This window comes from Carlito syrichta, unplaced genomic scaffold (genome assembly GCF_000164805.1).
Source record: "Carlito syrichta isolate Samal-C Ts95f unplaced genomic scaffold, Tarsius_syrichta-2.0.1 Scaffold104742, whole genome shotgun sequence".
Lineage (NCBI taxonomy): Eukaryota > Metazoa > Chordata > Mammalia > Primates > Tarsiidae > Carlito > Carlito syrichta.
In genome coordinates, this window is record NW_007048838.1 from 677,745 (window position 1) to 690,700 (window position 12,956).

The 12,956-nt window shown below is 41.7% G+C and overlaps 1 protein-coding gene across 1 annotated transcript; it reads left to right on the forward strand.

Annotated features, from left to right (window-relative positions):
- The first annotated feature begins 2,830 nt into the window (after positions 1 to 2,830).
- Positions 2,831 to 10,932, forward strand: TSTD3 (thiosulfate sulfurtransferase (rhodanese)-like domain containing 3). The gene is made up of 4 exons (XM_021716203.1): positions 2,831 to 2,906; positions 9,432 to 9,605; positions 10,344 to 10,503; positions 10,761 to 10,932. The coding sequence occupies exons 1-4, from the start codon at positions 2,831 to 2,833 to the stop codon at positions 10,831 to 10,833; spliced, it is 483 nt and encodes a 160-aa protein (XP_021571878.1). The 3' UTR covers positions 10,834 to 10,932.
- Positions 10,933 to 12,956: the final 2,024 nt, after the last annotated feature.

Here is a 12,956-nt window from a genome sequence, read left to right on the forward strand (position 1 = left end):
GGACTGCGCGCCGGGCGGTCGTCGGATCCGTGGAGGCCGCGCTCTGCGGTGAGCTTGGTGACCGCTGGGAAGACGGGAGAGCGGCGAAACGTGGACCCCAGGCCAGGGACGGCGTTGGTGGGGGTGCTCGCCTCTGCAGACTTCCAGTTACAAGTCAGACCCAACCTCGCTCTTGGCACTCAGGGAGTAGCACCCACTTGCAGTTCTTCCTTCGGATCCAGGCTTCCGGAACCTGGGTTTGCTTCGGGGGATCGGGGAGAGAGGTAAACACGGCTCCGGGGAGCTCGTGCGCGAGGGCGCGGCCACCGGCGGTGGCGCTTGCTGGCGCCGTGAAGGTCACTTGGCGACTCAGAGGCACGGGATGGCCCGGCCCTGCCCGGGAGAGACGTAATGACGAGCCCAGGCTTGCGAGTTACATGTGTGACCCCCCAGAGACAGCGCGCATCTCGTGAAGAAACAGCCATGTAACACTCTAGAGCGTGTTGGAGCCATAAAACTCCCACTGCTAATATTACAGAGGAGGAAACAGAAGCCCAGGAAGGGACGGCGGTTAGTGGAGGCGCTGGATCTAGAGCTCAGATCGGGCTGTCAGTCCTGTCTAATAACTTTACAGAGGCCCTGCCTACCACTGTGTCTCCTACACCCATTCTGAGGTTTTTTGTTTGTGTGTGTGTTTTTGTTTGTGGTTTTTTGAGTCGGAGTCTCACTGTCGCCCAGGCTGGAGGGCAGTCTCCCCCCTTCAGCCTCCCAAGTAGCTGGGACTACAGGCTCACGCCATCACGCCTGGCTAATTTTTTTTTATGTATTGTAGAGATGAGGTCTGGCCACGTTGTCCAGGCTGGTCTCGAACTCCTGGACTCAGGCAATCCTCTGGAAGTGCTGGGATTATGTGAGTCTTTGCACCCGGTCCTTACTGTTTTAATTGTGGGTACATCTTCCTGAGTGTATGATGTGTTTTTCTATGCAAATTAGTCAACAGTCATTTATTGAGCATCTAATCTGCCAGGCCTCCTGCTGGGAACACAGCCTCTGCAACTCAGGAGTTTGCCATTTCTGGGGAAGACAGACCCAAATAAACAATCACCACAGCCTAGTCCAGTGACACTGCAGTGGAAAGAGCAAGTGACTTTACCTGAGTTGGAGAAAGTAGCAGAGAAAGGTGGCTTTTATATGATAAAAATTATGCTAATATTATATAAACATATCCTTATTAAAACAAAGCACAGCATGTCTCTATACATCCTCACCATTCCACTTTCCTCCCTAGGTATAGCTTATTTATGTGTGTGTGTGTGTGTGTGTGTGTGTGTGTGTGTGTGTGTGTATGAAAAATTAAAAAAAATTTTTTTCTATCATAAGTTGTTATTCAGTAATTATCATTGTGCATGTCACTTTGTGTATTTGTATAAATATTTTACTAGAAACCTAGATGTGAAATTGTTAGAGTAAAGCGGAGGCGATCAGTGACATTTAACTGGATCTTATAGGAGAGTAAGAGTGTTCCATGGAGGCAGAGGGAGAAAGAGATTCCCTTCAGAATGAACAGTGTGTATAAATCATGAAGAAACAGCAGACATAGATATCTATTTATTGTACTGTATATATATATGAAGGGGGACCCCAAAACACCTGGAATTTATTTATTTAAAAATTGTGTATTTATTCTTACGTGTTTGAACTTCTGTCACCTTCAAAGTACTCTCTGTTTGATGCAGTACACCTACTTAGACACTTTTTCCACTGCTCAAAACAGTTTTTTTTTTTTTTTTTTTTTTTTCTTTGGAGTCTCCCTCTGTCATCTAGGCTGGAGTGCAGTGGCACGCTCACAGCCACTACAGCCTTGACTTGCTGGGCTCAGGCGATCCTTCTTCCTCAGCCTTCCAAGTAGCTGGAACTACATGCATTCGGGCCACCATGCTGGCTAATTTTTTTATTTCTTTGTAGAGACAGGTCTTGGCTTGTTGTCCAGGCTGGTCTCAAACCCTTGGGCTCAGGCAGTCCTCTCGACTTTGCATCTCAAAGTGCTGGGACTACAGGCATGAGCCACTGTGTCTGGCCCCAAACGGTTTTTGAACTCATCAATTTTTATGCCTTTTAGTACTTCTGCCATTTTTTTGTTTCACCTCTTCCGCATCTACGAAACGTTTCCCTTTGAGGACTTTTTTCATTCAGTGAAACAATAACAAAAAAAGTCACTCTGGGTGAGATTGGGTGAATAGGGAGGGTGGAGCATGGGGATCATACTGTTTTTGGTCAAAAACTACTGAACACTCAGTGCAATGTAGGCAGATGCGCTGGTATGTCACTCATTATGAAATGGGCAAACGCGTTGAAAGAATCTCCAAAAAATTAAAAAAACCTCACTGAAGCCAATTGCAGTCTCTCATAAGGCTAGCTGGTACAGCTGATGGGTTCCTAGAACACTTACCTAGAGGGAGAAGCCTGTACTACAAGGTCCTGCCCTCCAAAAAATTAATTACGTTTTTTTGGGGTCCCCCTTGTACTTTAAACCTCACAACAACTCTAAGTGGTTAAGTAATACTATTCCAAATAAGAAACTAAGTCCCAGAGAGTTTAAGTAATTTGTCCAGGGTCACAGAGCTATAAGCTGGGAAGCCAGAATTGGAACCCAGGTTTATCTGCCTCTAAAATATTTGCCGCCTCTTTTCACTATAAAAATACATTTAGAGCACATACATACTTTTGTTGTATCCGGAGGGTAAGGTTATTGGGGCAGAGGAGGAGTAGGGGGAGAAGAAGGTTTGGTAAACTGTGCTGCAGGGGGAGGGGTCGGTAAAAGGGCATTACAGAACTTGGACTGTATCCTGTAATGTATGCCGTAGTGATTATCCAGGTGAGGTTAGATTTACCAGTGTGGAAACAGCAAAATGGGAGGTTATTCAAAGGTTAGGCTCAAAAGGTGAACATTAGGTATACATTAAGTCCCCTACATACGAATGAGTTCTGTTCTGAGAGTGCATTTGAAAGCCCAATTTGTTCGTAAGTCCTACGAAGTTAGCCTAGGTACCCAACTAACACAACCAGTTGTACAGTACCAGCCATGTCACCACTGCTTTTACTCTTGCTTCTGGACATCTGGACTTGAAATAAAGATACTGTACTACTGCATGCTATACAGCACTGTACAGTAAAGTACACAAAAGCATAACCACTGTAGAGGCATGCATGTGACAATGTATGCCAGACACGTGAACCAGCTTACATAATTGGATGTGCAAGCATACTTTTGCATCTTTGAAAGTTCTCAACTTGAAGGTTCATATGTAGGGGACTTACTATATAGTCTGTTACTCTTAAAAATTCCTCAAGAGGCCCACACTTCCTCTCTCAGTAAATCCCAAATAGCCGGTTTTCTCCTGTGTCGGGAAAGATTCATATTTTTTTGTTTGTCTTGTTTTGGTTTGGTTTTTGGTTGAGCACCAGATCAAGTGGTTGATTTGTAACTAGAGGACATGCTGTACAAAAAATGTACACTATACCTTTAAATAATCCGTGTGGAGTAGAGGCTTTTATCATGAGAGCTGAGACTCATCAAAGAACATGCTTATTTCAGGCCTTAGCCCACCGAGTAGAGATGCCCGAAATATAGTCCTCACTGATTATTTCCCCCACCCCCTGCAAAAGGAGTATACTCGAATTATAGAAAGTTAAATGCCAGTGTGATGACTACTAGAAAAACATACCTATCTTTGATCCAGTTACGTGAGTTACTTGCTGTGATTATGTTTTCCAATGACTAAGAGCCAGAATGTTGAGTTGAACATAATTTTTAAAATTGTTTTAATGCCTAACAGTGAGAAGCAATAATGAGTGTGAATTCAGACTGCTGGCTCTTTAAGTCTGGAAATTCACAAAGCAGCTAGATGGGGTGAGAAATAGTTTGATTCCAGATGTTTTAAGAGTTAATCTCGTAGACAAACATGAACCAAATTTTGAAAATCTGAAGGGAATGGAGAAACCTGTATTTTTATTTTTAAAATATATTTATTGGGATAAAATATATATAACATTTGCGATTTTAACCATTTTTTGAATATACAATTCAAAAATGGCATTTTTTACATTCACAATGTTGTACAACTATCACTTTTTATTTTTAATTATTTTTTATTTTTTGAGTTGGAGTCTTACTCTGTTTCCCAGGCTGGAGTGCACTGGCATGCTCACGGCCACCGCAGCCTCAACCTGCTGGGCTCAGGTGATTCTTCCACCTCAGCCTTCCAAGTGACTGGAATTACAGGCATGTGCCACCATGCCCAGCTAATTTTTTGATTTGTTGTAGAAATAAGGTCTCACCAAGTTGCCCAGGCTTGTCTCAAACCCAAGGGCTCAGGCAGTTCTCTCACCTTGGCCTCCCAAAGTGCTAGGATTATAAGTGTGAACCAGTAGGCCTGGCCTTTTTTTTTTAATTGAGTTGGTGTGTCACTGTGAGCTCATGCCTCCCAGTGTAAACCTGTATAAACCTAAGGTTTTCCCAGCACTTTGGGAGGCAAAGGCAGGAGGATAGCTTGAGCCTAGGAGTTCTGGACCAGACTAGGCAACATAGAAAGACTTATCTCTACAAAAAAAATTTTTTTAAGTAGCTGGGCATGGTGGCACACGCCTGTAGTCTCAACTATTTTCAGTTACTTGGGAGGCTGATGCAGGTAGGTCACTTTAGCCCAGGAGTTGGAGGCTTTGGTGAGCCATGATCATGCCACTGCACTCTAACCTGGGCAACAGAGTGAAAGCCTGACTCAAAAAATAAATAAATAAATTACCAAGTCATGAAGGGCATTGTGAACCTAGAAAGTATGGGAACCTTAGGTTTATACAGAATGTCCTCCAACTCACTTTTTAAATTCAATACTATATTTTGCACAACTTACAATGTACCACTTGTAATATAATATAACCATTTTCTTATTGGTGAACTTGCAGTTTGTTTTGTTTTTCACTATTACCAGGAAGGCTGCCCTCGAACATTTTTACACATATATACCTTTGTATTAATTCATACTGATATTCCCACAGGATAGATTTCTAAAAGTTAAACTATGAGGTAAAAAGGACATACATATTTAAAATGTTATTATGACTAAATTTCCCTACAAAAGTTTGCAAGATTATATACTACAAACAATGTATAAGAATATCCATTTCCTCAGTATTTGATATGATCAATCCCTTTAATTTTTTAATCCTTTTAATTTTTACAAATCTGACAAGATTACAGAGTACTGGCATTACAGGTGTGAGCCACTGTGGTTGGAGATTTTAACCATTTTTCTGTGGGGATTTATTTTTTTTTCTAGTTATTTGCATGAACTTTTTCTATTTTATTAATACTATTTATCTTTTCTGTGTTACAAATATTTTCTTCTTGCCTGACACTTGTTTTTAAAGTATACCTTATTATTTTTCCATATATAAATTTAGCATTTTTGTGAGGTCACACATTTATGATTTCTGATTTGTCTTGTTTAGCATGACCTTCTGGTCCCGAGATTTAAATTATTCACTCACAGGCCGGCACTTTGGGAGGCCAACATGAGAGGATTGCCTGAGCCCACAGGTTCGAGACCAACCTAGGCAACTTGACGAGACCCCCTCCCCCCATCTCTACAATAAGTTAGAAAAATTAGCTGGGCATGGTGGCGTGTGCCGTTGTTCCAGCTACTTGGAAGGCTAAGGCGAAAGGAGTGCCTGAACCCAGCAGGTTGAGGCTGCGGTGGCCGGGAGTTTGCCACTGTCCTCCAACCTGGGTGACAGAGTGAGACTCCAACTCAAAAAAAAAAAAAAAAAATTCACTCATGTTTTCTGTGAGTCCTTTGAAGATATTAGATTTAGATTTAAATTTGGAATTTATTTAAAGATAAGAAATGAGATAACAGCCTGCTTCATGTTTTCTCCTAGCTAGTTGCTCTACATATTTATTGACTGACATTTTCTTATTAACTTGAAATGTCACTGTTAGTAGCAGATACTGAATTTCCACATAAGGTATATTGTGTCTCTTTTCTAGATGTAGACCTTTAAACATTTTCCTATGCCAGTTGTACACAACCTAAATCAATTTAACTTCATATTTAATACTTTATTTTATTTTTTTGAGTCAGAGTCTCACTTTGTCACCCAGGCTGGAGTGCAGTGGCACACTGCTCATGGCCACCACAGCCTCGACCTGCTGGGCTCATGTGATCCTTCCACCTCAGCCTTCCAAGTAGCTGGAACTACAGGCATGAGCCACCCACCACACCCAGCTAATTTTTTTGATTTATTGTAGAGACGAGGTCTCGTCATGTTGCCCAAGCTGGTCTCAAACCCACATCTCAGGCATTCCTCTCGTCTCTGTCTCCCAAAGTGCTGAGGTTAAAGGCATGAGCCACCACGCCCAGCCCATATTTAATACTTTAAACAAAATTTAAAGCATAATTGTATTTACCTTTTCTTTTTCTTTTCTTTTTTTTTTTTTGAGTTGGAGTCTCACTGTTGCCCAGGCTGGAGTGCAGTGGCATGTTCACAGTCACTGCAGCCTCGACCTCCTGGGTTCAGGTGATCCTTCTGCCTCAGCCTTCCACGTAGCTGTAACCACAGGTGCGTGCCACCATGCCAAGCTAGTTTTGTATTTACTTTTCTTATAGCAGTCATTTTGTTGTGAAATATGAACACATTATTAAATTTTTTAGCTGTTTAAAAAATGTTTTGGATTAAAAACAATTTTAGACTTATAGAAATGTTACACAAGTAAAACAGTTCCTTTTATTCTTACCAACTAATGTAACCCTCTTATGCAGTGTGATTATTAAAATCAGGAAACGAATATTGATATAATGCCATTAACTAATCTATACATCTTATATTTCACCAGCTTTTTATAGTCCCAGAGACAATCTAGGATCCTCCATTGCATTAAGTTGTCAGGTACCCTTGGCCTCCTTCAGTCTGTGACAGTTCCACAGTTCCATAGTCTTTGTTATTCTTGACATTTTTAAAGAGTATTTGTTATTTAGTAGATTTCTTGTTTGAGGTTTTCTTCTGACTAAATTCAGGATATGATTTTTATTTTTTTATTTTTGGCAAGAATACTAAGGAAGTGCCGGGCTTGGTGGCTCAGCCTATAATCCCGCGCCTTGGGAGGCTGAGGTGAGTGGATTGCCTGAGCCCGCGGGGTCGAGACCCACCTGGGTAGTGAGACCTCATCTCTACAATAAATCAAAAAATCAGCCGGGCGTGGTAGCACATGCCTGTAATTTCGGCTACTTGGAAGGCTGAGGCGGAAGGATTGCTGGAGCCCAGCAGGTCGAGGCTGCGGTGGCCGGGAGCGGCCACTGCACTCCAGTCTGGGTGACAGAGTGAGACTCCAACTCACAAAAAAAAAAAAAAGAAAAAAAAAATACTAAGGAAGTGATGCTGTGCTCTTCTTAGTGCCTTGTGTCAGGAAGTATGTGTCTTCAACAGGTTTTATTACTAGTGAAGTTATATTTGAGTAACTGGTTAAAGTGGTACCTTTCAGGTTTCTCCCTTTGTTATTAAGTATCTTGTGGGGCAATACCTCGTTTCTCATCATACTTTCACCCACTAAATCTGTATCTATTGACGGTTCCTATCTGCAACGTTACTGGGGTGTTTGCTGGTGATTTTGTTTCCATGATTTCTACATTTATCAGTTGGAATGCCAGTATAGGAAAGATAATTCCTTCTCCCCATTTCTTTATTGATTCAATTATATCCCTATATCAGTATAGTCCCATGGACTTATTTTATGGCTTATTGTCCAATACTGTATTATGTTGTCAATTAAAGTTGGCCGTCTGTGTCCTCTGGTTCTGCATCCGAGGATTCAACTAACTGTGAACAGAAAATATTCAGAACCATCCTCTTCCCATAATAACAATACAAGAAAAATACAAATTTAAAAAGACAGTATAACAATTATTTACATAGTATTTACATCGCATTAGATATTTCTGTAAGTAATCTAGAGACCATTTAAAGGTGATTTAGTGGCTGTAAATTGAGGGTTCTGGCTCCTCCTTGGTTTTGATAATTTACTAGAACTGCTCACAGGACTCAGAGAATCACTTACATTTATTGATTTATTGTAAAGGATATAATAAAGGATAAAGATGAACAGCCAGGTGAAGGACACAGGGGAACATCTGGAAGGGTCCCAAGCACAGGAATGTCTGTCCTCATGGAGTTGGGTGCATTATCCTTCAGCACATGGATGTGTTTGCCAACCTAGACACTGTCTGAACACCATAGTTGAGGGATGTTTATGGAAACTTCATCATGTAGGCATGATCAATTATGACTATTATTATTTGGAGACAGGGTCTCACTTTGCCACCCAAACTCGAGTGTAGTGGCACGATAATAGCTCACCATAACCTTGAACTCCTGGGCTCGAGCAATTCTCCCACCTCAGCCTTCTGTGTAGCTAGAACCACAGTTTTGTGCCACCATATCCGACTAATTTTTAAAATTTTATCTAGAGATGGGGTATTGCTATGTTGCCCAGGCTAGTCTTGAACTCCTGGTCTCAAGCAATCTTCCTGCCTAGGGCTCCCAAAGTGCTAGGATTCTAGGCGTGAGCATGATCAATTATTAGCTCAATCTCCAGCCCCTTTCACCTACCTGGAGGATAAGGGAGGAGCCTGAGATTTCCAAGTTTCTAGTCATAGCTGGGTCTTTCTGTGACCAGCCTCCATCCTGAAGCTAATCTGGGAGCCAAGAGTCACCTCGTTGGAACGAGACAATTTTCTATCACTTGGGAAATTTCAAGGGATTTGGGAGCTCTATGTCAGGAAACTGGAATAAAAGACCAAATACATTAGAACAAAAGAAGCTCTTCCTGATGCTCTCCTATCACTCAGGAAGTTATAAGGGTTTTAGGCTCTCTGTCAGGAACCAGAGGCAGAGACTAAATATACATTTATGTCACAGTGTAAAATACATACATAGACTACATAGTTTATGAAAGTAAAAAGATCAACTATAGTTAATTAACTGGAACTAGGAAGAAAATTCTTTTTTTTTTTTTTTTTTTGAGTTGGAGTTTCACTCTGTCTTCCAGGCTGGAGTACAGTGGCACGCTCATGGCCACTGCAGCCTCAACCTGCTGGACTCAGGTGATCCTTCTACCTCAGCCTTCCAAGCAGCTGGAACTAAAGGCACGTGCCACCACAACTGGCTAATTTTTTTTTAATTGTAGAGATGAGGTCTCATCAAGTTGCCCAAGCTGGTCTCGAATCCCTGGGCTCAGGTAATCCTCTTGCCTCTGCCTCCTGAAGTGCTGGGATTACAGGCATGAGCCACTGTGCCCAGCAGAAAATTCTTTTAACCTACTCTTATTAATGGCAAAGCCACTTTGAGGTTTTGCTTATTAAAGTTTATTTATTTTATTTTATTGTTTTTATTTTTTCCAGGATTGAAGTCAATAAAGGAAAGCTGCCACAATTTTTGTACTGCTATTTCTAGAGATGTCACTTATAAGGAACTGAAAAACCTGCTGAATTCCAAAAACATTATGTTAATTGACGTTCGAGAGACATGGGAAGTCCTTGAGTATGGAAAAATCCCTGGTTCTGTCAATATCCCATGTAAGTGATATGCATCTTAGATTGATTCATTAAGAAATATATATTGGCTGGGCTCGGTGGCTCAGCCTGTAATTCCAGCACTTTGGGAGGCCCAGGCGGGTGGATTGCCTGAGCCTGCAGGTTCGAGACCAGCCCCAGCAACTTGGCGAGACTTCGTCTCTACAGTGAATCAAAAATTAGCTGGGCGTGGTAGTGCATGCCCGGTTACTTGGAGGGCTGAGGCGGAAGGATTGCCAGAGTCTAGCAGGTTGACCTTGGGGTGGCTTTGAGTGTGCCCTGCTGTCCAGCCTGGGCAATGAAGTGAGACTTCACCTCAAAAAAAAAAAAAAAGAAAAAAAAATATGATAGATAGGCCAGGCACAATGACTTAAGCCTATAATCCCAGCACTTTGGGAGGCCAAGGTGAGAGGATTGCCTGAGCCCATGGGTTTGAGACCAGCCTGGACAACTTGGCAAGCCCTCATCTCTACAATAAATCAAAAAAGTTAGCCGGGCATGGTGGCATGTGCCTGTAGTTCCAGCTACTTGGAAGGCTGTGTTAGAAGGATCACCTGAGCCCCTGAGCCCAGTAGGTCAAGGCTGTGGTGGCTGTGAACATGCCACTGCACTCCAGCCTGGGCGACAGAGTGAGACTCCTACTCAAAAAAAAAAAAAAAAAAAGAAAAGAAAAAAAGATATATATATTAAATACTGTACTGTATCTAAAATCTAATGGAAATTCCTGACATTTTCTTTCAGTGGACAAAGTGGGCAAAGCTCTACAGATGAACCCAAAAGACTTCAAAGAGAAGTACCATGAAGTAAAGCCATCCAAAGCTGACAATCTAGTGTTTTCTTGTTTAGCTGGAGTGAGAAGCAAGAAGGCGCTGGACACAGCAGTATCTCTGGGCTTTCACAGGTGTGTAGATGAAGGAAACAATGGATTCATAAACGTGTATTTCAGTGTTTCATATAACTATCAGTAAAGGTGGGACAATAAGACTAAGGGCCTTTATCTTTCCATCTTGTCAAGAGCAACACACTCTTTTAAATAGGCTTAGAGTCTAAATAGCATGATGAGTAGCCATTGCATTATTTATCTCTGAAGTTTCTACCAATCTGCTGTTATGAAGCAGAAAATGTTCACAGGACTAATTCTTTGATGTATATTTTCAGTGCTCAACACTATGCTGGAGGATGGAAGGAATGGGTAACCTATGACTTTTCAGAGAAGAAACAAGGAAATTGAATTCTGGAATGAATACAAGTTGCATTTTTCCTTGCATCCATGCAGCCTAGGTGACTGGAATGAGCAAAAGAATAAAAATCTAGTCCTGGTACCTTTGAACCTTTTTCTCATCTGTAAATTGAGAATACCACTCTTCCCTTCCTGCTTTCAAAGGCTATTGAGGAGATAATGTATGTGACTTGCTATGGAAATATAAGGGCCAAGACTCTAGAGACTAATTTATAAGTAGCTTAGTATAGTTCAGTAGTATTTCAAAAGACCAAGTTACTTGTATTAACCAATAACGTATGGCCATTTGTGTTAGGATAGTTTCTACTCATCAAAGAGGCTATGAGCTAGACATATAGATTAACAAGCACACTTGACCTTAATAAAATCAAGAATCTGGGATCCAGAATAGGAGGTAAACTTTGAACAATGAAAATACGTTAACACCCTCCAAAGACTTATGGCAGTTATATGACCAGCATGGCAGTGATATTTGTATGGCAGTAATATGTACAATAAAAAAAAATAAAATTAGTATGATTAATATAGGGACAGAAACCGGAACAGTGGTTGCTTTTCTAAAGATTAACTGGAAGAGGCAAGGAGGGAACTTTCTAGGGTGATAGAAATGTTCTATATCTTGGCTGAGGAGGTATTGGTTCATAGGTATACACATTTGTCAATACTCATTGAAGCAAACACCTAAAAATATATGTTTTCTATACATAACTATACCTCAATTAAAAAACAATAAAAATAGAAAAAATCTAAATGTAAATGCCTCCTACTAGCATGGGTATAATTGCTTTGAAATATTAAATCTTGCACCTGTGTTTTCCTGTCTGTCTCTTCAGACCTGCTTTCAGGCTCTTTCTATAAGGAGTTGGTTTTAGTTTGTGACCAGCCTGGGCAACCCAGTGAGACCCTCATTTTTACAAAAAATTAAAAAATTAGCTGAGTGTGGTGGCTCACGCCTATAGTATCAGCTACTTGGGAGGCTGAGATGGGAGAATTGCTTGAGCCCAGGAGTTTGAGGCTGCAGTGAGCTCCTATTACATGAATGCACTACATCCTGGATGACAGAGCATGATGATGCCTTCTCTTAAAAAAAAAATTATATGTGTATATATATATATATAGAGAGAGAGAGAGAGAGAGCGAGAGAGAGCCAGGCACGGTGGCTTATGCCTTTAATCCCTGAACTTTGGGAGGCTGAGGTGAGAGGATTGCCTGAGCCCACGGGTTCAAGACCTGCCTGAGCAACATGGTGAGATCTCATCTCTACATAAATCAAAAAATTTAGCCGGGCATGGTGGCACATGGCTGTAGTTCCAATCCCTTATAAGGCTGAGGTGGAAGGATTGCCTGAGCCCAGCAGGTCGAGGCTGTGGTGGCCATGAGTGTGACACTGCACTCCAACCTAGGTGACAGAGTGACTCTGACTCAAAACAAAAAAATATATATGCGCATATATAAAATATATACACACATATATTTATATGTATATATTATATAGTGTTTATTTTATATATATATATTTATACAGATACATATATATAATAAAAAAAGATCTGGTTTTTCATAGGCCATTGAAGAACCTTGAACTTACATATTTCTGTCATATATATATGACTGGAGTACGGAGGCATGCTCACAGCCACCACAGCCTTTACTTGCTGGGCTCAGTTGATCTTTGCCTCAGCCTTCCAAGAAGCTGGAACTATAAGTGCACGCCACCATGCCCGGCTAATTTTTTGATTTATTGTAGAGAAGAGGGTCCACCAAGTTGTCCAGGATGGTCTTGAACCCCTGAACTCAGGCGATCCTCTTGCCTGTGCCTCCCAGAGTGTTGGGATTACAGGTGTGAGCCACTGCGCCTGGCCTACTTTTATTTTTTTAAGAAAAGCACTTAAGATAAACAATGTAGCTGGGCTCGGTGTCTCAGCCTGTAATCCCGCGCCTTTGGGAGGCTGAGGTGAGTGAATTGCCTGAGCCTGTGGGTTCGAGACCCGCCTGGGCAGCGAGACCTCATCTCTACAATAAATCAGAAAAGCAGCCGGGCATGGTAGCGCGCGCCTGTAATTCCGGCTTCTTGGAAGGCTGAGGCGGAAGGATCGCCGGAGCCCAGCAGGTCG

Coding starts and splice junctions, on each gene's coding strand:
- TSTD3 (XM_021716203.1), top strand. CDS start 2,831: ATGTATGCCGTAGTGATTATCCAGGTGAGGTTAGATTTACCAGTGTGG. Junction 2,907..9,431: donor AAATGGGAGGTTATTCAAAG/GTTAGGCTCAAA, acceptor TATTTTTTCCAG/GATTGAAGTCAATAAAGGAA. Junction 10,504..10,760: donor GTATCTCTGGGCTTTCACAG/GTGTGTAGATGA, acceptor GTATATTTTCAG/TGCTCAACACTATGCTGGAG.